This window comes from Streptopelia decaocto (assembly GCF_964273445.1).
Source record: "Streptopelia decaocto genome assembly, chromosome: 7".
NCBI classification, from domain to species: Eukaryota; Metazoa; Chordata; class Aves; order Columbiformes; family Columbidae; genus Streptopelia; species Streptopelia decaocto.
The window spans coordinates 11,595,328-11,621,187 of record NC_138661.1 but is presented as its reverse complement, the minus strand read 5'-3'; the positions used below and the strand labels follow the sequence as shown (position 1 = coordinate 11,621,187).

Here is a 25,860-nt window from a genome sequence, read left to right as displayed (position 1 = left end):
ACTCGCCTTCTCTTTTCATTTTTTTTTTTTTTCAAAAAAAGCATAAAAGGTATCAGCAGACAAGTTTATTTTAGGTCAAATGAAAAGCAGAGGTCCCTAGAGCTTCATATCAGCATGCTTCTGCTCATATAAAAACTGTGTCCTGATATAAAGAGCAGTTACTAGAAATTTATGGGATTTAATAGAGAAAAGAGCTGCTTCAATAAACAAAAGGAAAATAACCCAGTAGGACACTAAACAAATCACAGAATCTTCTTAGAAGAACTGAAGTAACAGTTGTGGTGCTATTTTTTTAAACTTGTTCCCAGAAAGCCTTGGACAGGTCTCAGAAATACATATCCCAAAAGTGACTTTTGGTCAAGTATTTATTGTATGAGGTCATGGTTGACTTGGATGTCCACATCAAGGGAGGCCACTGAGCACCAGAGAGAAACACCAACTGCTTCTGCTTGGCCTCTCCCAGCATGAGGGGGCTGAATCCCCCCAAGAGAAATTCTCCATTGTATCCTACAACCTCTCCTCAACATGGTCCTTCACCACAGCAGAAACTGCAACAGGGAGAGAACTATTTCCACTATGATGATCTCCTGATGGGACAGTTAAAAAAAAAAAAGCCACCAACACCAGTGACAGCCACCAGGACTGAGGAGGGAGGAAAAGGCTAATGAAAAGAAAAGCAACGCAGTTTCCTTTGGTAGCAGACAAAGTTGCTCTTTCTACAAAAACAGGCCTAGGCCAACGCCACTCAGAGCTGCACATACTAGAATGCTATAAAATAGTTTACAGTAAGAACAGCTTCTAATAATAACAGACAAAACAATTAACTAGCATGCCTAGTTTGCTAAAATGCAAAATAACTGTAAAGCTGATAAAGGAAAAGGAAATATTAGCTTTAGCTAATGGCATTTTAAAGTAAATTCACAACCACAGTACTTCCTTGGGCCTTTGCTTTAGACTGCTGTACAGAACTAGGTCAGAGTAAAGCAAGCAAACAATTTCAGTTCAAGACAATTAAAACTAAACAAACCACTGTTAGGGCCTGGCCTGATCAAACCGACTGCTAGATCTACTATTTAAACAAAAAGCTATTTCTTGCTTTCAATCATTCAAAACACTTTAATTGCTATTTGAGCTCCAAACAGAAATCCTGGTTTTATCAGGAACTTTATCATTGACTACGGAATACCGAAAAATGCTCCACATGTGCTTCCATTCTAACTAGCTGATAAAACAATGTGCCTGAAAAGAGCAGAGCAGTTCAGTTGAAAAATTACCTTCTACCTGCCTATGTTATTATTGGAAATTCTTCCCCTAAAAATAAAACCGATACGAGAAAAATTGCAACCACTTCTGCCAAAAGCAGTATTTTTACCTCTTATTTTGTTACCTCTATGAACCTTTAGAGTTGCAGTTACATTTCAACTTTCTATTGTAATTTGAGTCCAGGACCCAGAAGATGCCCTACAAACTGGACGTTTACACTCTCTAGGGGAGCAAAAATCTTTACAGAATTTCACAGCCCAGTTGTCTTGCACTGTCCTGCCTCCAGGACTACTCTCCATAAAAAATATTTTCCATTCCATTACTTGTTCTTCTGTGTCCTGTAACAAGACAGAGCTTCTTTTCTTGCAGCATCCAGGATCTCAGCCCAGGAGATCGCCAAGTCCAAAACTACCACCAGGAAGAATTGTGTATGCTGTTAACTCATCAAAACTTAAACTGTAGATATTGAAAGACAAACCGAAGCAAAATAGAATACAATGCTGATTATTTTTTAGACAAGTAAAGCAGCAACAGGGATATGGCAACAGAAAAACATATACATACTACAGGCAACAGGAGTTGCAGGCCACATTAGTTCCTGCATGCGTGACCTTCGACCTTGCGAATCGACGTATACTCCCATATGGCTGAAGCAAAGCAGGTATTCCTCATTACTGAGCTCCACAGCACAAAGGGCGTCAAAAGACTGCTGTGAGAGGAAGATAAGCGAGGGGTCATTAGGATTTACCAGGCTTATAGATTGTCCATCTCCCTGGATGGTCAACAGAGAGAACCCAGACTGGTAGCCAACACAGAGCTTGTCCTTGAACACTGTCATCCACTGCACAGTTCCTGGAGCCTGAATTTCACTGACTTTTTTGTGGAAGGGTTTAGTTCTGTGAATTTCATAGCAAAAAACCTGTCGTTTGACAGCCACAAACAAACAAGTCGCAGAATTCTTCTTTAGTGTTCCAGTTGTAATCAATTGGCAGCCTTTAGTTTCTGCAAGCTTAATGTCAAAGTTTCCTTCCGACCCATCCAGAGAGGCCCAGGGGTAAAGGTGAACGTGGTGGTTCCGACCGCAGATGAGGATGATGATTTTCTCTTTGGGAGCAAGCTCTATCTGGTACACCTTCTTGCAGTCAGCAGCTCGGACTATCACTGCGAAGAAAACGAGAACTGCCGTAAGTTACACAAGAAAACCATTGGGCCTGGAAACGCCGCAGCGTTAAACACCGACGTCTGAAAACAAATCTAAACACAGACATGTACCAGAGAGGAAAGAGCACTTATTACACACATTCAGCGCTCCGTTATTAATTGTCAGAACAAATAATGAAACAAAGCATTCCTGTAACTCTCTCTATGGATATAAAGTCTCGCTTCAGTGACACTTTGTAGGGAAAGGCTGCCTAACATCTGGGATAAATGGAGAAAAGAAATTATATAATAATATCTCTACTATCTGTTCACTGCAAGATGGTACACGTTCTGAAACTGGTCCCACCTTCAAAAAAACATCAGCATCTTCGGTAAATTATGGAGGAAGATCAAATTAGCAGAACGCAAAGAGAAGGAAACACAGAGTATTTAATGCTGAGAACTGGGGATATAAAAGGCCGTACTGCTGGCAAACACAAAAGCAGTACATTAATTGGATGTTAACCAACTATAGCGAAAAGCAAAAAATGCCGTGTGTGCTGGGGAAAGGGTAAGTAGGAATGGGCCTAAGCTGTAGGAAGAGAAGTTTCAGACAGGCACCAGGAAAAGCCTTCTCGCAGTAAAGACTACTTAGGTTACCTGTGGAAGCTGGGGAGTCTTCATCGTTGAAAGGTTTTTTTAAAACTGGGTTAGACTGAGACAGTTAATGGGGTCAGGTATAATGTGTTCTGCTTTGGGGAACGTGGGTGTATTGGCACTTTCAAGAAAGCAGTGAGTATTTATTTCACGGGGTACAAACAGAAGAGACAAAGCTACTCCAAACTAGGAAACATAATATATCATATGCATAAGCCAATTATATAAAAATATCACTTTCATTTTTTGTTAGCAGAATGCATTCAAAAGATTTGTGAATGATAATAAAAAAAAGAAACATTAACTGGAAATTACATGCATTTTTTTCAGTAATAGTTGAGTAGCCTAGCCAAGTTAGCAAATCCTATAAACCTATAAGAAATACTTCAGCTGTTTAGTGTTTTTGTGGCGTTTGCCCAGTCACACAAAGAGACGATACATCTGAAGAAATATCCTATGGAACAACCAGCTGTTGGAATTTTGCCACAAACAGATCCTTTTTCTTCCTTAGCTCCAGCCTACAGTTGAGTTTATTTGTCAGGAACTAAGTAACATTCTGACCAAAGATCTTCGGTATAAACAGCTGGCAGTTAATTAACACTGAATATTACAACTGCCATAAAATGAAAAAGACGGTATGATTTATAAAAATACTATTAACACACAGAACTGGCCATAGAAAAATGTAAAACCTCTTTTAACTTAAAACCAAAATTGATAATTCATTTTCACATTTACATATGATACAGTGATGCAGATAATTGTTCCTTTATGAAACGAATGTTTAAATTAAATTTATAATTTGCTTTTGTGCAAGAAGCTGTCCTGGAATGTCTGGAATTACTTGCATCTAAAGTTATGTTTATATCTAAGTACTTAAAGAATAGTGACCACTGGAAGTTTACTCAAAGGAATGGAATTTATTGCTGCTAAAAGGAATTTCAAATATCTGCTGTGTCCATGTATAAAGCAGTTTCTCCTGGAACTGGGCACTGGTTTATTCTATGGAAGAGGAAGCGATAACATTTAACTGCTTTATTTTACATTGAAATGGAAGTTTTAGCATGACTGCAATTAAATTTAAAATAGCCACAAACTAAATTGCATTGAAAAAGGAAATTAAAATTCTTCCTTCAAGTCTTAAATTTACAGATTTTTTTAAAAAATTTGAATAACAATGACTAAAAACAGGCAAAGGGACATTTCAAGAGTGCCCTGGTAATTTTTCCAAAGTAGGCACCACTGACCTCAATATCCTCAACTCCCAGATAGTCAAAGATATCAGAAGAACAGAAGCTCAGAGGTTATAAACCGAATAAAACATTAGGCGTTTTGTTAGAAACAATCCTATCAGATGGGTAAGGCTGTTACCTCTTATACCACAAAAAAGTATGGAATCAGTGTGTTGTCTAAACTTATTAGTGCCTTAGGAGTTATAAGAATGTTATGAAAAGGCATGGAATTCATGAGCATATGTTTGGCGCTTTTGAAATCAGAGAGAAAGAAAAAACTAATACTTCCTACGGTAACCTGAAAGAGGATAAACAGTAGCAGATAATTGTATTTCAAATCTGCATTGCTTCTTAGAAATCGATTATTTAACTTCTAGAAATTCAGTTTAACTCAGCTAGTTGTTTCATTTTTTTGTTTGTTTGTTAAGAGTATCTTATCTTGGAAGAAGATGGCAAAATTAGCCAGACTTGTTATTTGCGTTTCCATGGTTAAAACTGCATTTTGTATGGATTGACCCAAACCAATCCCCATGTTCATGTGCTAGTAATCCTTTCGGCCTCCACACTTCCCCTACCATACCGAGACACATCTCCCATTGCTATTTGTATTTGTGCTCACTATAACAGGTCAAAAGGAAAGGCCTTAGCTGTGATGCCTAATAATTCAGTGATAGAGGAATTACGCCTGCCTTGCCCAGTGAATGCAGCACGCTTTGCTGTGGTACCTGGAGGATGCTCTGTGTGAATTTCTGGCAAGGGCATGAGAAGTCTTCAGAAAGAACAGGCTAAACTGATCCCACTCTTCCCAATGCAGAGGGCAGAGTGGATTAAGAAGAGAAAGGAAAAAGCAGGTTCAGGAGGAAGCGTGGGGTCAGGGAAATAATGAAAAGGGGCAAGCAAGGCTTTTGCTTTGGCCACCACTGGTCTGAAACAATACGGGTGATTGTCAAATTTCTGGAAGAAACAGACAATGATACATGGTAGCTTTAATGGAAAGTCTATAAACTCTTGCGTTGCTTGTGCTGGCTGTCTAACTTGTAATTCATGCCAGTTTAAGTCCCTGATGGTGCAGTTCGGAGCAAGCCTGTTCCCATGTCAAGTTTTTCTCACTCAATTCAAGTGCCATTTAGTAAGTGCCTGATAATTCACTATGCATTAACTTCTGCTGTGCGTGCCGTGCGTGCTCTGTGTGCTGAAGCATTTTGCTGCCTGCTGTGGGAACACAGTTAAGGTGCAAACGTTTCAGAATATGCCCAGTAACCCATCCCTTTAATTTCAGCCAGTCAACTGAATGTAGTGATAATGACCAAATTAGTGCCCATATCTCACATTCACTTTTCCTTCTTATCAATTAACTGAGTGCTTAATACTTACTATACATGAAGGGCTGTTGTGTAACCTATATTATAACAGCAATAAATGTTATGGAGCTCATTATTCTGTATGTAATTGCTGCATGCATTACGGTCTGACTCACCATCACGGGTCACCTCAATCACATACAGTCCTTCTTCTGAACCAATTGCTATTCTATCTCGATCTAAACCAAGAAGAAAATAAAAGGTTATTAATTCTGCTATAATTAATCTTACCTTTAAAACAGACTGTTTGAACAACTAGAAAAATTTCTGGACAAACAGATTTTCAACAGTGAATCAATTTTGATTAAGTTCACACAGTCTGTCAAAAGCATACTATATATCCTACTGCAAAAAAAAACTGTTAAACAACTAAACAGTATTATTTACTCTCAGTAGATGAAGAGATTTGAATATCAGTGCAAGATTAGCATTCCCCCCCCCACCCCCCGCCCTGTTATTAAATTCCTGTGAAGGAATTTAGCTGAGGAATTTATTTCAAGGTGTCAGTGCTCTCATTACAGAAGCCTATCTAAAAGTTCCAGCAACTCTCACACAGTTTTAAGTCAAAAAAAACATACCTACAATAGCAGCAGCTAAACTTGCTTTAATAAGAGGCAGTGTACTGTCATAGGCTTCTTGTGGAATATGCACAACCTGGTTTTTCAGTCTGTTTTTGTGCAGGATAGACTGCAGCCCTTCTAGGATTCCAACCCACTTTCTCTTCTCATTCTCATTTTCTGTCAGGATCAGTAGAGAACAAGACTTTGAAGGCAAACCTAAGAGAGAGGCTGTCACCTTTTAAAAGACAGAGAAAAATAAATGAGTAAGAGAATAAAAGTCCTTTTGGTCAGTATTACATACTTCGCAAAACTGTGAAAGCAAACTGTACTTTTTCATAACAATGTGATCATGTACCTGAGTGGTGTGCACGGAAGTAATATGGCCACAGTGCTTTGAAAAAATGCACAAGCCTCTGGTTTTGTTTAAAAATACTCAGTTTTCCTTAGTCATTCTGAATCCTAAAATATGGGCAAGGAACACTACATTCCTTTCCTACAATAACCAATATATGCCAGCAAAGGGCTCCTTCCTGCTCTGAACTGGAATTTCAGTAGCATTCTGTGATGTGTCCTGATCCCTCCCCCACCATCTTGTAATAACTTATTGAAAATGCCACATGTGCTTTCCGAGTCAGATGCATTTAAACTCAATGGCATTGCTACAATCAGGTCTAGATTTTGATTTTGCTACTTAATTTTCAAAATATTTGTCCAGGGGGAAAAGCACATCATATCTGCATTCAAAGCTCTGGAGGAACATATTTTGAGACCTGCATTCTCCCGCTTCCCCAAGTTAAAAGAAAATTGCAATGGCTTCACTTAATTTTCAGGGAAATTGTCTCATAGATCTCAAAGTAGAACATATTCTGAATGGAAAAATGACCCAGGAACTTTCTGTTGGCCAAAGTATGCACTTAGTAGTTCTGAATATTAGTGCTGTAGTCTGTCTGGAGAGATTGTAGGAAGCAAGAGATCATGGAATTTTGCTTTCAGCCACAAACAGGCCCCCAGCCAGTATCATCCCTCACAACAGACCCTTAGAATAACAACAGTTAAACAGAAAAAAGGAGCAAAGGTAGAAATGCGCAAAACTGAAGGCTATGACTATTCATACACGGAATAACACATCTTCAGCTTACGTGCCTTGATAAGAAAATCACCATAAAGATGGATGATGTGGTTACACAACATACACTTCCTGAAAGAGTGAATTAAGCAAGAATATTCATCTTAAAGAAAAAAAAAAAAACAACAACCAACCAAAACAAACAACAGAACCAAAACCACACAACTGAAAGTAAGCTTTCAACAACAGGATGCCAAAGACAGACTCCAGAAGTAAGGCAAAAGTGAAGAGCAGTAGGAAAAGAATGGAATAGTTTGCAACTGTTCGTAGCTCACTATTATTCTGCATCAAGCTCTGCTCTAAACTCTAACTAAGCATTCATATTTTAAAGATGGATTGATGCATAATGGATAATATTTCTATATCTGTAAACAAAACCAAACCAGACTTCAGCTATGGTTTTCTCTTTGAAGTACCATGATGTATTACTCCTCAGTCTTTTGAAGGTGGCATCTTACAAGCAGTCAAATGCAGGAAAAAAAACAGGAGAAGTTGGTTATAATTTACCTAGCATAATCCATCATACCAAAATCCAGCATTTTCTATGAAACTCGAGGCTTCTTAACTCAAACTGCGAGGCAGTGGAAGGACTCCGCTAAAGATACTCTCACGCTATTATTAAAAATGTATTGATGGCAGCACTTAGACTGCAGTGTCTGGATGCCAGGACGGCCTGACACGCAGCTTTAAGGACTGGTTACCAAGGAGAGATGTTTGAGTTTGAGACATGTTCTTCCTCTTCTTGATTTCATGGGGGGAGGCGGGGTTAGAGCTGGGAATATTTTAGCGTCTGGCAGCATTCTGGTGTTGCTTTCTGTCGGTGGAAGATCCAAAACAAACGAAAATCTGTCTTTGGTGGGCCATCAATATCATTATGTGTTACATGAAATAATATACATGAAAGAAGGACCACATTTTTACACAGATGATGAAAAGTAAGAGCTTTAACTCTTGCACAGAAGCCACTCTATGTCATTATGTCAGCAGGATGCAAATCTAGAATTAAATGAAATGCAGAAAATAGACTGTCTTGCATCAGATATCACTGATTTCCAGTTTCAGGAATTCCTTCCTTTGAAGGACATAAAGCTGAGAAAAGAGGTGGACTTTGTCAGCACCTTCTCTGGTCCCTGTCAGCAGGGTATCTAAATAGATATAACCCCACAGCAGGCTTCTAGTTAATTTATCAAATCTCTTTAGCATCTGGATCAAACCGTGCAGCCACTTGGTCATGTCTATCCAAACAAGTATTCTTACATGGGGATATCTGACAGAAGCTTTTTTCTTAGGTACCTTTTCAGTTCAAAACTGCAGGCAGAGATTAGAGAAGCAAGTCAAGCAGGCTAAACCGTATGGATGCCGTGTTCGTAAATGAATCAACCACCATTCTACATAGCTCGTTTTCTCTCCTTGGAAGCCCTTTCCCATAGTATTCCACATTCACTCATTTGAGAAGAGAGCAGACAGATGGGAATAAAACAAAACATTTAGAAACAAGAGAAAAATGAAAGAAAAAGTAGTAGTAAACTAAAGGATGAAAATCCACTGCAGAAAACATTTCTACAGAAAAAGCAGAAAAGCAAAGCCACAGCAGCATTCAAGCAGCCAAGACATTTCCTATATGTAGAACTCTGAAGGACCAAATGACTGGGATCACATGTGACTGTCAGCTCTTTGGCTTCTGTGTTCCACTGATTTGATTCTAAAAGACTGAGGATCAGGATGCTGAGAACAGTTTCTGTATTCAAATGCAAGGGATTATAGATATTGGCTACTAATGTACTCTTCTCTGTATTTTAAAATTTCAAATTAAATATAATTCACATAACAACAGGAACTTCCTTGCTAGGTTTTAAAAACTAAATACAGCATTCAGATAGAACATATATCAAAGATAATATTAGAACTAAGCTAATTATTTTCTCTCTTTTTTTTTTTTTCTTCTACTATACTTAAATACAAAGTTAAGGAAACTGAAACATCAGCTGTATGTTTTTATACAAGACAATACATGGCAAACTAGAATCAGTGAACACAACCCAGCTTCAGCCTACTCTGATGTTACAGCATCAGTTACTAAGCAAGAGTCCTCCAAAGCCAAGAAAGAAAGAACAGGATCTGGTAAGACCAATGGAAGGGGAGATGAAAATATACTGAATTATAATCAAGAAAATAAAAATAAGCCAAACTTTATACACAAGGAAGCAGCAAGATAAGGATAACTTTGTTCTTTATAGTTCAGTTGTAAGAAAAGTATTATATTGTTTTTCTACACATTGCAGTATGCCTTGTAAATTCTTATACTTCTGCATAAATTAATAAACATTAAATATAGATAACATATTTCACTACCAACACAAACCACTTGTATTTTCTCTAAGAGTAAATTGGCAGCCATACCCTGAATATACAAGGGATGTCTTTGCGAGTTGCATGTATTACATCCGACGCCAGGACAGAGCTCACACAAAAATCTTCATCTCTAGTAAGAAAGAGAGCAAGAGAATCACAGACAGGCACACACTAATGTTAATCAGCAAAATCTAACCCATATCACAACTGTTTCGATAGGCTGCAATCTCCTAACACCGCACAGAGGCCACAAATGCCGTCACCGCTTTGTTATGCTCTAACCGTCCTCAACTCAAACAACTCACAAGCTTTAGTTATGTTTCTACAGCATCCAGTACGTGTAACTCAGTCCACCTGAAGCTAAGTGGGGTGGCTTTCTGTAGTTTTGGTTTACCGACCACACCTATTCTACAATTAGCAGCAAGAATATTGCTCTTCCAGCCCAGCAGACACATTAGAAATGAATAATTCATACCTCAATGTGTAGCAAGAGAGGGGCCTTTGGAAAAAAAGAAAAATCACATAAAAAGCTCTTGGCAACATAATTATAGTCTGTGGGATTCAAATAAGGGTTTTCAAAACAGATAGATTTTATTCTCTATTACAGTAAAATAAACAGACATCAGAATAACTTTTGCATTTCAGAGTGCTCCACCCCAGAGGGCTTGTCTACACAAGCCTTTTGAAACTGAATTTGACCAAGTTGATCACCATAATTGCCAATGTTAGTGTAAAGATGACATTAATGTCTGAAACTTGTCCATGCTAGAATTCATAGCTGTGGTGGTGAACGTCTATTAAAACATTGAAGAATCCTCAGAAGACAGACTCAAAGAGGCAGCTACAATAAGCAGATAAAGCATGGGACAGTTGGTAGAATATCTGGCTGAGCTGCTCCAAGCAACGTACTGATGGGAATGTTGTTATCTGCAATACTCCCAATGCTTCTGCTCCCACTGCCAGCGTGTCAGAGAGAGCTGACACTGATGGGTCTCAGAAAATAAGTGTGAGAACAGAGTACCAGTAATGGTGCAACCCCATGGTAGTGCTGTCTGGAAAAAATATAAACCAAGGTGCTTGTGAATGCAAGCTTTATGTTCAACAGAGACAGAAGGTGCTGTAACATCAAAAGGTATTATATTGTCTTGGTATTTCCATAAATCGAAATTTAAAAAAAAACAACCTTTTTGGTTACTCAGATCAATGTAAGTCTCAGATCTTTTGTAGACATTGTTTGGTGGTTCAAATGGTTCACCAAGAAAAAATGACTCCTGTGAAAAGGCAGGGTCAGAGCCACTTGCACTGTAAATTAGTCAGTGTTTTTCCGCAGATTACTTCAGTTTTTCTACTGTTCCTGAAACTACTGGTTAGGGGATGATCTGTGAATCAGTGTTCAGGTCAGAGTGCAGGGAGGTGAAAAACCAATCCACCAAAGTCTATTTGTTTTCCATGTCTGCGCATGGAATTCTAGGAAGGAGGATGCTAATACTGTAAATATTAGTGACTGTAGTATAAATGACTATAAAGTCACTAAAGTGACTTCTTGTTGAGCCAACTTGTTCAGCCTAAACTTAGCTGCAGTCTATATACAGAACACACAGGTCTTCTCAGAACAGAGCTCTCATGAGCTTCATGTTTCTTACGTACTATAAATACATATTCCTGTTAGGAAAAAAATACAGAGGATTTCTACTCTGTCATAATAATACAAACCTGAGATCCAAGACTTGACTTGCAACAACTCCAGGCTGGGTGGATTTTCCTTCAGGCACATCATATAAGAACAGTTTACAGTCACAGACAACTGCGTAAGCCCTCTGCCACCCTTTCTTAACTCCTGTAGGCTTTGGGACCTGCGTAAAAATAACTGATTGCTTATTAAATGTAAGCACATGTAGTAGACACAGAAAGCCGAGACATTTAGAAAAGCATACACTCAGATCAATGGAATTAGAACACGTTCTGCTTGCCCTTCAAAACGGAGTGAAAATGTCAAGCAATCAAGAAATAATTTTTCCCTTAAGTTCAACCATTCCCTGTTACAGTTTAATAAATATATTAACTAGTATTAGGACAAACAACAGGGCTTGTATATTCCAGAAATGCCAAAATGGTAGGACAGTTCACCTTTTATATTATGCTTACATCAACGATAGAAATTCTTCCTTAAAGCACGCTTTTCCCCCCTTGCTGCTTATGAACATCGTAGCTGCTAATCCACTAACCTTTAGCTCTTGCAGTAAAACCAACCGTTTCTCCCACATCTAAAGCAACGAAGGTTAAATAAGTTACATAGATGGCACAAAAAGCCTTAAGGCTTTAGCACAATTTAGAAGATTTGTTTAAACATACTTAGAGGTTCTAAGCTGCAAGGCTGTAAGTGAGGTTTAGTATTCTTCTCTTGTCCAAGAACAAAAGACTATTACCTTGACATAACCTTTATAGGCGGTTCCTATTCCTCTTTGCACATCTACTCCGAGAGGCCTTTTGGCTTGCTCAGGGGGTATGGGGCAGACCTGAGGTGCACTATCCTTGCAGGAAACATGGCATGCAAATGAACACACTAAGTACAAAAGAGAAAATTCACAGTGAAATGCGTGTATGAGTCAATTGTAACAGGAGATCAACGTAGTCTGCCCTTAGGCTCAGCAAATTAATCAATCACACCGAAACTGGCAGTCAAATATTGCAACAGACCACTATGCTAACAGAGTGAACACACCTAGGTATTGTATGAGACTCTTCTAAGTCTTTTTATTTTCTATTTGAAGCCTATTACTTCCATGAAGGGATGGAACTGAATCCACATTTCAAGGTAACTCATGAAACAGCTTTCCAGGAGAAAGGAGTTGGACAGTGTCATTGGTGTTAAGCAGCAACTAACCCCGTCACAGAAGAGAAAAAGTATTAATAAAGGAGGAATAAAAATATTAGGGCACTGATAGGATACAAGATAAATATAGTAGTTTAATTTGATCCAACTATGCAAGAATACTGCAAAGACAAAGTAAAACTAAACTGACCAAAAAAAATAGAAAGGGTTAAACTGTTAAACACCCGCAACAGACTTGAACGCAAAATAAAGTAGAAACCAGGGAACAAGGACTGAAATGCTGTGTGGTGAAAGGGGCATATATACGCCTCAGAGTTCAAATAAGGAGCAAACATGAATACTAATCATTGCATCCTTTCTTGCCATTTATACCACTTTGTGCTGTACGAGAGGCACAGAGGTCTCTAGGTCTCTCATCTATAGAGCACTTTGCACAGAAGCCATACACAGAAAAAACCCAGAATATACACCCCTTCACATGGGACATACTGCAAGAACTGCAGAATGAACTAACCATGTTATATCGAGGCATTTGACCCCCAGAGATTTTGCCTGCTTTGTCCCAGCTGCCCTGTTCCTACCAACACTTTGGTAAGGCGGTGGGAGAGCAGCCTGGCACTGTCACCTGTCCTATGCGTCCTCCTCACCATGTTCTCATCTGGCAGATACCTCATGCACATTGTCCTGGTTTTGTTAAAAACAAGTTTCTCTTTTAGTGAATTTGCCTGTCAGCTAAAGCTTTCATATTAGCTGCATTTTACTGGAGAACCAGACACATGTTTTGGTAAACATAGCAATGGAATGCAAGGTTATTGATAAGGATGGATGTACCTCTTGCGAGAGGGGCAATGAGAAAACAGGTGACCAAGAAACTGACCCACTGAGTATAGCATCCCATTCATGTGAATACTTCATATAAAAGTGGGAGATCATGAGGATTTCATCCCTTTTTCCTTATGGTCGACATAGGGAGAGGACCTTGCTAGTCGTCCCTGCGAGCTGAGGCCTAGTGACAGATTGAATCCAGCTCCGGTTGGCTGCAGAGTCCAGTCCAGGATTTCAGGTGCCGGCTCTGCAGTTGCTGGGACTTTCAAGATTGGTTTTGTATGTTTTGTATAATTTTCTCTATTCTTACTAGTAGCATTAGTAAAACATTTTTAATTTTTCCAACTCTCTTCTCTCTGTCCTTCTTTCCCTCCCGATCGCCTGCCCTGAGTGGGAAGGGGGGAGAGGGAGGTGCTGAAGAGGCAAGCAGGGGGAGAGAGGGTTAACAATACATCTGCCACGGTTTTATTGTCACCCTGCAATCAAACCCTTGACACACATCTAGTCCCATAATTACAAAGGGTCAAAGCATTCCAGAAAATCTGGAAACTGCCTGCCTCTGCCAGAGCCATGGACTGGGCTACAAACCTCCTCCTCCTCCTGAGGCCGAGGGAGCAGCCAGCAGGAGAGCAGCCCAGAGCAGCCTGCCTGGCTCATTCTTCGAGCTGCAGGCTGCTCCCAGGAGGACAGAGGTACCAACAAGTCATACATGTCAAGTACTGTAGGTGCTCCCCAAGACCAGATAATAAATTCAGTTCTTTCAGAAAACATCACTATTATTTGGGACTGTGTGTATCAAGGCACATCGGTTGCAGAATTGGGAAAATCCACAGGATATCACCAGTTCCACGGGCCTCTGGAACTGCAGCTGTATTTTAGCTACTCTCCATCATTACAAAGAGGAGAAATTGAGAAAAGCAAGTGATTAGGAGTAGAACATGGCAAAGGTTTGTTCTGCTGGAATCATCTCTATTCTTATGTCGATGTGATTCTATTTTTTTTCTGTAGCTATCAAGATCTGGAGTAGAAGAGGCAAACTGGAAAATTAATGATGCAGAGCTCAATCAAAATACATGAGAAAAAAAAAAAGAGCAAAATTGATAGCTACACTAGGGGAAAAAGACCATTTCAAACTTGCAGGAAGAGACACAAAGCTAGAGTTCAGAACTGTCAGCAGCAGGAAACAAAAGGCAGCCCCGGGGCAGGTGCTGGCAGAGCGATAGGTGCTCCTGGGGAAGAACTGTCACCAGGAGATCTGCCAGGAAAAAAGCCCTGAAGGGCAAATGAGCCAATCTGAAAATGATACTGAAGGTGTCAGTGGAGAGGGCGTCACTAGCTAGAACTGAGCTGGGCACAGAAATACAATAAGGTTATTTATACTGTAGTGTCTCCAACAGAGTTGTGGGCTACTTCCCGAGTTCATGTGTCTAATCAAGACACAGGTAAGTTATGTGCAAAGAAAAATACCTCCATATAGTCAAACGAGGAATTCAATAGGGACACATGCATCAGAAAAAGCATTTTAAATAAAACTAAAGGACAGCGAGACAGGCTACAGGCTGAAAAAAACAAGCAAATGGTCCTCCCAACCTATATGATCAAGATTGCACAAAATAGGTAGACTTGGATCCATGTTACCAGAGCATTCCAGAGTCTTTCACAAAACAGAGACAGAAGAGTCCTGCCTTGCCTGCCTCCCCAACTCACACTATTAACACCGCTAATGGTAGCAGAATTAATTAGCAATATGAAAAGAAACCATGAGGGCTTATATTAATTCTTTGACTTCAGAACTCTCATGATGATGCAAAAGAAAGGGGAACCACTCCCTCTCCAAAGAAATGGTTGCCTTAAAATACATTAGTGTTTTGGGATGACTTTTTCAGGGACTTGCTGACAATATAAAAAGTTTAACTGACTCACCGTCACAGGCATAACCTTGTCGAACTAATCCCACCATAAGAGAGGTGCAATGACTACACTGAGTAGGGCTCGTGAATGACTTGATATTGAGCTGGTGAGCTTTAGGCTGAAAGATACATTCAGGACAAAAAATAACTTTTCACTTTCTGTACTTATGCAATGCAAACGTCTCCCTTCACCACCCTCCAGATATCAGAGTGTACGTTATGAAACCTGGGCTTCTTCCAAGTAAGTGCAGCTTGTAAATGGTGCTGCAAGACAACAGTAACAGTTTCATTTCCAACTGCGTAAGAGGGTCAAACCTAAACATTTGACCAACTGTTTGTTGTTATCCCTTCTGACAAATCAAACCCCATCCACTTGCATTTGGAAACTTTTCATTAAAAACACAGACCTAACAAACAAACACGTGACAAACCCAAACAGGACAAGAACAAACATGGAGGGCTAATTTATAATATATGCTATTTTTTCCTTTGTTCTTTAGAATAAGGTTAGTACAGTCCCCCTACCTTTGGTACAGCTAGAGAAATGGATTGAATGGTGGGGGAAGGAGCAGCAGGCATCCTCTGAAGCCGAATTGGTTCCTGAATCACAAAAAACTGTAATTGAGCAAAATGAGGCTTCAAGAATTTGTTTCAAGATTGGGGTGGCAAAGCTTATTGTTTTCTGATTTTTTTTTTAATTATAAAAATTTTAATCATCATAAACATTGCCATTCTGATTTAATAGAAACAGATTGTGTTTTAAAGCACTCACAGGAAAGCCTGCACACTAACAAACAAGCAGCAATACAGAAAACATGTGAAGATGAGGAACATCAACATACACAGAGCCAGCGAAAAGGTTTCATTTGCAATTGTCTTTAAAGCAGGTGCAATTAACACTGACACATTGCAAACAAGCAACATTCAATCCTGCTTCTTCATAACAAATGCTGCAATATGTCTTCATCATGAACAAGACAGAGAGACTTTCTAGTGAATTACTCTTCAGGGTAAAATAAGGGCTCTCTTACTTCTTGTTGTTGCTCTGCTGTTACAACTGAAGTAGATGGTGAAACTTCGGACTTGGGACATTGTGTTTCCTGCTCACTAACAGAACTGGTCTGCAAAAGTGACAGCAAATATGTTAGATTAGACAGTACAGATCTGACAAAGTGTTCTCACATCAACAAAATGGAAACAAAGCCCAGGGCTGATTCCAATATGCAGGACACATACATCTGACAACTCTCCACTCTGGAAAAGCTGAAAGTACTGAAATGCAACCCCCTACAGTACACAGCATTAATGCTGTAACAGCCTCTTTCTGCCAGTAAAGTTGTGCCTAATCTCCTGCATGCACATATGGAATGATGTTTGAGAAGCCTGGCAATCATCCACAAAACACCTTATTTCTCATGGTATTTCACATGGCAAAATAGCTTATTTCTCCTTACTACACTAGGATTTTTCTAGGACACAGCAGCCAGCAATTCTGTCAGAAGAAAAATTCTTGAAGTAGTACTACACAATCTTTTAAAAAGTTGTTCAAAGATATCTGGCCTTTGTCATTAGAAGAATGATGTCTACTTAATCACATTGTCTAATATTTCACTAAAATTTAAGAGACAAGCATCCATTACAAGCCTTCTATTAATTTCACACTTAAATTAGCAACTACTAATCACCAGCACAAGGGGGAAGTATGCTACAATTCCAGAGCTAAAGAAGCTGGGTGTGGAAGCAGGATACTGCATCACTGTACTCTGCAGACATCATGAAAATCATGACTAACAAACAGCAGATTAGACTTCACAACAATGATGTAATTAGCACTAAAGGCAACAAGTAATGAATCATTCACTTCCCAGCCAGTTTAGACAGGAAGATGGCTCAAGCTCAGTTAGCTCACTAAATATGTTCAGATATTTGTTATTTTTTTTTGTTTTGATTTGATTGGTAGGGATGGGCCATTTAAGATCAAATTGTGCATTATGTAACATGAACTATTTAAAAATGCTGTGTGTTTCAGCTTTAGCCATATAGATAATGAAAATATAAGCCTGTAAAGAGGTATCAAAACAAAACTAAACTAGCTCTATTTAGTGGATTAAGTTATAGAAAAGTTAAGGAAGCACAATATCTAGTTTTAGAAGGGCATTTTTACTATAACAGGTCACGATAAAATAAGGAGACAAAACTACTAGCAAAAACTTACTTCTTCCCAAAAGGCTAGCAGAGAAGATGTAGACGAAGAAGAAACAGAATCCTTTGTTGTAACGGATATGAGGGATAAAAATGATCACTTATCACCCACAGGAAAACTTCGGATAGAATATTAGTAGGCTAGCTAAATAAAATGTTTTATATGGCCAAATGATATTTATTCAAACTAAATTAACCCAGAGCAGATGACCTGGACTATCTTTAAAAGTGCACATGAAAAAAAATTGTTCATGGAAGTCATTAGGTATGATATCAGCAATTTTAATGTAATTCATTAGAAAATGGCACCTGCATTTCCATAGTGACTACATATTTATTGCAGGACCTGTAGAATGGAATCTTGATTAGTTACGGGCTTGATATTCTACACGTCACTGTTTTAAGTATATCTGGTGCTTTTTAAAGCAATGTTGTAAAATATCAAGGTCGGTAGACAGAAATTATTATTCAGATAGTAGCATATATCATGTTTCTTTCTCTTCTCTCCACCTCACCCATATTGCACATCTTGCTGCTTCAGCAAGAAAGCCAGCATGGACATTTTGTGAGCAGGAACAGCACATATACTATGTATATGCAAATATCAGAGCATGTCCATAGGCTTCCTTTTTAGCAACAGTGACAATTTGGAAAATAAAAAAGAGACTACACATTTCCAATATAAAATCTAACCAGACTGATGATGTTTTAACCTGAGCCCCTTTAACGCAGCTCCATAAATGTAACAGATTATTCCTTCCAGTTCAAGCTCTTGATTTTATTCTAAACTGTCTATATGTTTTGGGAAAAAAAAAGATTAAAAAAAGAAAAAAAAAGAAACATAGAAAATCTTCAGGGAGAGACAAGAGATCATGAAGTAAGGACGTGTGATTCAATGTTGCATTTAATAGCTGCTTCCTCAGGGAACGCACAAACCTTTTCAAGTAAAACGCCCACTTGGAGCTGTGATTTGTATGACGAGTTTTCTAAGGATCAGAGGGTGTGTCATGATAAACTTATTACACCAAAATCTTATGGGTCCTCTGATTCTCTTCCCAGTTCTTTCTACTGTAACCATTCCATTAAGATCTGAAGCCAACAATTTTACATATCTGTTTAAACACTCCTTGAATTGTGTGAATACTTTTCCTGGTATTAACCAGCATCTTCCAGCTGCAAAGCATTTAATCCCTTATTTGTAACAGGGTGTGCCACTTTCTCCAAATATCCCTGAATATATATTATTTAGCCAAATATTTGAGATTAGCCTAAATAAAGAAGCTAAAATGGGAATTAATTCATGTGAACTTCTGGGAATATTTCCCGAAGGTGCCAAGCAATCTGACATTGACTGGGCATTGAATTCTGTGTCACGCTAATTGGGCTAATATGCCAGAGAGTGCCCAAATGCTACTTTTAAATAATAAAAATACAATTAAGTTATCACATTTTTATAGTTATTTTATGTAATAACTCACTCTGAAAGTCAGATCACGTGCAAGAGGAGAGGTGTTGAAATATTCAAAAATGGAATCTTGAAAGTCTGGAAGTTTGAGACCTAAAACCCAAAGCAGAACAGGCTTAGCTAAAAGGCAACATTGCAGGTACCATCAGAAATATCTTGAAACACAGTAACTTTAATTACCTGAATCTGTTCTGTATTTTTCTTCCAGTTTTTTCTTCAAACTCTCCATCTCTTCCAAAAGTTCCCTATTTTTTGCTTCCGATTCCTTTAATTTACTAAAATAACACAATATGATCAAAATGCAATCTGAAATATCTCAAAGGCAGGAATACCAATGCACAAGTTTGCTCATTTCTTGTCTTACATCTCAGAGTTTTGGAAAATGCCTTTTTATTTTCTTTCTTTTGAGGAATGGTGGTGTTTTTTTAAAATAATTTTTTAAGGCTAATTAATTCTATCTTTCCCCTGAATAGGCACCTCACTACTTGACTGGATGGTGAAAACTGTACTTGAGACTCCTGCTATCATTACAGATATCTGCCAAAGGAAATTATTCTAATAGTAGTTTTGCTTTTAATTCCCAAGAATTCCAGTTAGCCCAAGAAAAGGTATTGAATTTGCTTTGAATTTGCCTTTGCCCCCTGCCCCCGGCCAGGCACCCGAGATTTGTATCTTATCACCGAGCTACTCACAGCAGTGAAATGTTTCCCTGAAGAAATTTTTACAGTTCTCATTTGACTATGTAAGAAACGTGTAGCCTGTAGAATGGGATCTTTCTGGCAAAGTCCAACATCCCAGGCACAAGGGGCCATTTTAAGAAAAATGTTACTTTTCTAATCAGTAGTTTAGAGCCGTACATTAAAAATCAAACAGAACCAAAGCCTTTTATTACCTTTCAAAAGATATGTTTGCATCTTTAACTTTTCGTAGCTCTTCTTGAACCAGTTGTTTGGCACGAATTTCTGCATCAAGGGCAGACTGTAATTCCAGCCGAGCTGACATATCCAACTTCTGGCTGCGTCGCACTTTCCAAAGTGGATCCTGTTGCAGTAAGTTACTGAATATTAATAAACTGTCTAACGAGGTTTCTTTTCTTGTTCAAAGACATAAATTATCTTTCACACTGGTTCAGAGAATGCTCTTTTAATTAGTTACGGACAGTATAGCTGCTGCACGGAAATCAGTTGACAGTCAGACTTTGTTACACAAAAATTAAGTAATGAGCTATTTTTACACAGGTTAAACCCCTAACACAATATGCTTGAAATGGAAATGCTGGATCACTGAGCATGGAAGTCGAATGGAGAGAACCCAGTGAAAACAGCTCATTTTCAATGTCCAATCTAGAAAAGAATATAAGACTTGCACAGTGATGTACTGGTCTTTTCAAACATGAGAAAAAGGTAAATATTTCATGTAAAACATACTAATTTAAAACATATGGAGAGCGACAAAAATGTGAAAAAATGAAACAATCTGGGTCTTGAGATACCCAAGATACCTGCTTCCTAAACAATTCTTACACTGGCTAAGCAGCATACACTACACTTCAGCACACACAATGCAATTCTGCCCTACTATCCCCAAAAGTTAATTTCCCAAGCTTTTCCAAGCTTTTTTCATTGTGGAGTACATTTCTGATATTCCCTAATGGATACCTCTCAAGTCACACATGAACTGGCAAATAATAGTAATGAAAATGAGAGGCATTTTTTAATGTTAAGAAGCAATTGCCTTGGATCAGGTTCTGCTGAAGTTACAAACCCAGATATAACACAAAGAACAGACAGTGTTCTTTACTTCAGCAGTAGCTAAGAAGAAAATGCCAACTGCATTTGATCCCATCTTTCTTCCTATTAAACCTCTCAATATTATAATAGTCTCTTGATGATGTAGGCAAATGTTAGCTCATAGGAAGTCATAACTTTCTCTTATTCTCTCCTATTCATAGGTTTGGAAGGGGTGAGTAACTTCTTATCTGAATAAACCAGCAGCACTGCCTGGCAGTGCTGGGGACATGAGGTTCCACGTCTATCTGCAAATGGCTCTCCCTTCCCCTATGTAGGTATTTAGTACCTGTTAACACAAAACAGTGTTTTTGTCTTTGAAACCATATTCCTTCATGAGAGCTCTTCTATTTGGCAGATGTTTTTGGGAATTCATGTTACTGCTGTATAGGAAAATTATGGCATAAAGTTTCATTGTTCTGCATGTGAATAAAGCTTCATGCTCTCGGTGTGTCACGAGTTTGCAACAACATCAACCAGCTAATACTTGTTCATAAGAGAAAACTTTTTTACTTCACTGTAATGGCACTTAAAATTATTCACTTCCACCTAAAGTGGTGAAGTACATTTCTGTACCCCCCTTTAGTAGTTTAAATTACTATTTCTTCTCCCCACTATACCGTGTAAAGCAGTTTGTGATGGCAGATATTAGTATGAAGCAACCGCTCCCCATGATTATAAAATTCTGATCAGATTACCTAGATGAATCTCACAAGCAACAAACAAAAACTAGAAAGCAGAGCAGAGCATTTATTAGAAAAGAATTCAGATAGCTGAAACTAAAAATGTAACTCCGTGCACATACCCAGGACAGGCTGAACACTTGCTATTTTCTTACCAGTGTTCGTGACCCCAGACTGGAACTTCTCAATGATTCCAGTTCTTCTGTCATCTTGGAAGCTAATGCTTGGAGATAGCCACGAGCATCCTTCTCGTCACTTACCCTGTTGCGCAATTACAAAAAGCTGTTACTCAACAGTTTCGTGGCTTATAGCACCAAATACTGTACCACCAAATAATCAGAGTGTCTGCACTGGATTTAGGGACATAACAGAAATGGACAGAGCAGGGAAAACTCTCCCAGCAATAGAAAACTGCTTTAGGTTTTTCTTTTCTCTGATTCTCTTGATTGTGGCAGTTGCCAGGGAAACTGAAGTTTCCCTTCTGCCATCAGTGAGAGTTCTGTAGACATTCACTGTTATTGTATGGAACATGATCTGCATATTGCTTGCTCAATTTTTATAGGGGCTACCTTCAAGTCCTCCTTGTCTTGCATGATGAAAATACTTGCACACAGCTTGCTACAACAGCAAGTAACAGAGGAAAGAACTCACTGTGAATTAAGTGCAAGTGCTTATCTAGTACAGCTAGGAAGGTTCTATATGTTAATATGAACCTTCTAAATCATGACCATCTTCCCAAATGAATATATCAACATATTCCAAATAGGGTGATTTAATGATTGCTTTAGAGACTGAAGTAAGCTGACACCAAAACCCTCTCCTTTGTACTTACTGTGTTTGACAATTTAACTTGGTGCTACTATTCAGAAATACTAGAAAGCAGAAGAAAACCAATTAACCAACACTGAGAAGTACCATGCTGTTGTTGATCCCAGACACAGAGAAAGGGATTAGCTATACATTAAGTAAAAAGCCAATGAATATCTCAAAAGTTGAAAGTGGCCATCTGGATCTCCTAACAGCACATACCATTGAATAATTTCTGCAATCTGAGCTTCCCAGTGAGCAACAGATTCCTTCTTTGCTGCTAGGTCCTGGAGCTCATCTTCCAGCTGTCTGTTCTGTGCTGTTAATTTGTCCACAAAAGAGCAGAGCTGAAACAAAAGATTAATTTCACTTGTGACTTATGTCAGTTTCAGGCTTTTTAGACATGTGTATGTCTACACATCTACAGAATCTGGACAAACGAGACCACCCTGGGCTATCTGGAAGTACTAACACAGACCAAAGAACTGGTAGGGGTTGTTTTTTTGTGGAACTGGGGACCAGATCCTGAGCATAGAAGAACACACTGTCAGTTCAAATAAAACAATCCAAAACAAAGGAAAAGTAAGCGTAAAGGTCATCCAGAGGAATGGAGTTGAACTGTAAGCCATCAGGAAGACAGGAAGTCTTTGTAAATGCTTCCCTCTCTGTGTGGCGTGCATGAAGAAATCAGAAGGTGATGCCCTCTGAGTTGTGTGAATCAACCCCACAAAGAGCATTATTGAGATGCTGAAGTTACTATTTAGCCAGATCTGGCATTTGTATGGTGAAACAGATAATGCCTAAACATTCACAGATCTGTTCTGATCAATGAGCAGACTACTGCAACATCAGTAACAAAGTCAGAATTATACTTGTACATATATATATATATGTTTCACAAAATAATTACCCTCTCATTTTCTGTTGTTAGCTTTTTGTTATCTTCCAAGAGCATAGATCTTTCACGCTCATATTTCTCTTTCATTGTTCCTACTGCTTCCTCCATTTCACTGTGCCTAAGGAGAAGGACAAGAAATAGAATGACATTGTAACATTGCTGAACCTGTAGACTGGGATTTTCAAAAGGAATAAACAGAGTTAAGGTGACGTACCATCCTTCACAGATACCTATGCAATGCAACACACAAAAAAAATCAATCCATACTTAAAGAATCATGCCCAAAAGCTTACCTCTCTCGCTTTGTTTTCTCTAATTTGTCCTTTAATATCATGATCTCTTTCTGCAGTGCAAGCTGGTGGCTCTCTGAATCATGTACTTCCTTTTTCACATTTTTTACTTCCAAAACGTGTGATGCTTCTCGTCGGACCAGCTCCTCTTCATAAAACAAGATTTTCTTTTCCAGCTCAGACTTAATTTTGGAAAGCTCCTGCTGATGCTCTAGTGTGGCACCTGCTGCCCGGCCTCCCTGCTTCAGCTGCAGAAGAAGAGAAACCATCAGGAAAAGACTATGATCTTTGTATTTGGGGAACATTATTTAAACTTGGAATTGTCAAATTGGTGGCACTTTGGAAAAAAATTTATCTGGGCACTGAGAGATTTAAAAAGTGCCTGCCTCCAAGTATTAAGCCCTCTGACTCCTCTCATTATATGACTCTAATAGGGTGTTCAAATAGGTTGCAGAGATAATAAATTTGGATCATATTGGTTTAGTATCTGCTTAGAATTCATAAACTGGGGATTTTCAAGACGTTAGTGTCCAATGAGATATTAAAGCTCTTCAAGAAAAAAAAATCTGAACAGGTTAGGTCAGGCTTCTAGTAATGCTGTAGTTTCTAATCTCCCACAGGTATTAACAGTTGAGTAAGAAAAACTATTGCAGCTCCTGTGTCATGAGTAAAAATTTGCCAAAAAACGTAACCTTTAGAGCTTCCAGTTCATTTTCCAGTTGCTTGGAGAAGACCTCACTGTGCTCACGAAGCTTGCGTTCTTTTGATGCTTCTGCTACAACTTCTTCAAGTTGGGCTTCCAGCTGCAACAAGAGTAATTGTAAGACATTTCAACGCAAAACAGTGCTATCTGTATTATTCATTTCCTTTCCTCCATACAGAGGAGCAGCAAGGTTTTCCTTATTTCTGTTTTACATTACACCACTATAACAACCATTTCAGAATGTTATAATTGCTTTGCTTTCATTGATTCAGGCATCCATGTCACACAATAGAACAATTACTATATGAATTTTTGTACTTATATGAACTATAACATGTGTATGTAGGGATGGCTGCACAGCTTTTATTAATGCTAAGAGAAGGAAATGGCACTAGGAAGTTATTGCAGCTGTGAAAGAACAAAGTCTGTCTGCCACATTTACAGGTCAGCTCCATGCCTCAGTATCTACTTAGACAGCTTAAAAATCCCAACCTTTGAGCCAAATTATTGCAAAGTACTCCAAATATGAACACTGAACACTTTCACCTCGCAATTATAGAACAAAATAAGCTTGATCATTCATTTATTGAATTCAGAAAGCTTATCAGAAAGACACTTTAGTGGCAAGTAAAGCAACTGTTGCAATTCAAGCAGTAGCGGCACAATTTTAAAACCTGACAGGAAGAGTAAGATTTGTTTTTCTGTATTCAAATGCAACTAGCAAAGTTGTTTTTCAAAGGAACGTGTTTAGAATTGTTGGCCAAGATAATGAACTTATAGACTATGTTCTGAATAGAAGATTGATACAGCTGTTAGGAAAGGGAGAACAGAGGAATTTGTAAGAACAAAGACCGGATGATTAGAAAGCCCTGCATGGAAATATTTAACTGAATAAGGAACAACACTTGAATGCCTGCTGCACCCTGCTCTGGAGATGAGGTGACACAGCCCTGCGCATCAAACACAGTGCACAGACACCTTTGCCTCTCCCAGTTAACTGCTACTTCTTATTCATGGATAAAAATCTCAGGAACTTCATCTCTTACTACGTTTTCATTGACTACCCTTCAATTTGCTATAAGTTTTCTAGCACCGTTTATAAGGCTCTTGAATTTCTCTTCTACACCTCACCCACAGAACACATAAAATTTGATGACTTTTCAGTGATTAAAGTACTCCAGGTTAACCACAACAGCTGTTTCTTATGCCCTCTTCTGGTTATCTACTTCATCTTATGTAAAACTATAAGTTGCCTAGAATACTAATTGGGAATTAACTTGCTTAAAGATATTACAGATTTTCTCTACAATTACTAACTACAGAGGAATGAAACCATCTATTTAGTCTGTATCATTATTCCTCCCTCCAGCTGAAGAAAAAAATTCAGTTGAAAAAAAAATGAAGTCAGAATACTCCAACCTTAAGGCACGTAAGACATTAAGCTTTCTAGGTTACAAGCTGACTTTTGAGTCAGAGTCTACAAGAATCAAAACACAAGAACTGGGCATATAGCAAGAATAACTTCCTCCAGATTAAAATCAGCCTGAGTACAAACATAAAAAAAAAGACTTGGTTTGTTTTCTGATATATCAGTTGTCCTGGTTTTGTTAAAAACAAGTTTCTCTTTCAGTGAACTTTGCCTGTCAGCTAAAGCCTTCATATTAACTGCATTTTCCTGGAGAACCAGACACGTTTTGGTAAACCTAGCAATGGAATGCAAACTTATTGATAAGCATGGATGGACATCTCGCGAGAGGGGCAATGAG

General features: G+C 38.6%; 1 protein-coding gene across 9 annotated transcripts in view; it reads right to left on the bottom strand.

Moving 5' to 3' along the window:
- CDC42BPB (CDC42 binding protein kinase beta) overlaps nt 1-25,860 on the bottom strand; it is a 96,770-nt gene that overhangs the window by 6,444 nt on the left and 64,466 nt on the right. For 3 of the 9 annotated variants that reach the window (XM_082059454.1, XM_082059455.1, XM_082059456.1), the window contains exons 14-31: nt 24,084-24,194; nt 23,395-23,639; nt 23,114-23,219; nt 22,426-22,550; nt 21,552-21,657; nt 19,819-19,967; nt 19,107-19,201; nt 18,940-19,019; nt 16,291-16,380; nt 15,785-15,859; nt 15,273-15,378; nt 12,118-12,254; nt 11,917-11,955; nt 11,405-11,544; nt 9,740-9,821; nt 6,232-6,448; nt 5,770-5,832; nt 1,828-2,424 (exon numbers count right to left, since the gene is read on the bottom strand). In XM_082059454.1, the coding sequence (XP_081915580.1) occupies nt 1,828-2,424; nt 5,770-5,832; nt 6,232-6,448; nt 9,740-9,821; nt 11,405-11,544; nt 11,917-11,955; nt 12,118-12,254; nt 15,273-15,378; nt 15,785-15,859; nt 16,291-16,380; nt 18,940-19,019; nt 19,107-19,201; nt 19,819-19,967; nt 21,552-21,657; nt 22,426-22,550; nt 23,114-23,219; nt 23,395-23,639; nt 24,084-24,194 (2,563 nt within the window). The remainder of the gene's footprint in view (nt 1-1,827; nt 2,425-5,769; nt 5,833-6,231; nt 6,449-9,739; nt 9,822-11,404; nt 11,545-11,916; nt 11,956-12,117; nt 12,255-15,272; nt 15,379-15,784; nt 15,860-16,290; nt 16,381-18,939; nt 19,020-19,106; nt 19,202-19,818; nt 19,968-21,551; nt 21,658-22,425; nt 22,551-23,113; nt 23,220-23,394; nt 23,640-24,083; nt 24,195-25,860) is intronic. The other 6 variants (XM_082059457.1, XM_082059459.1, XM_082059460.1 and 3 more) reach the window with 4 other exon arrangements.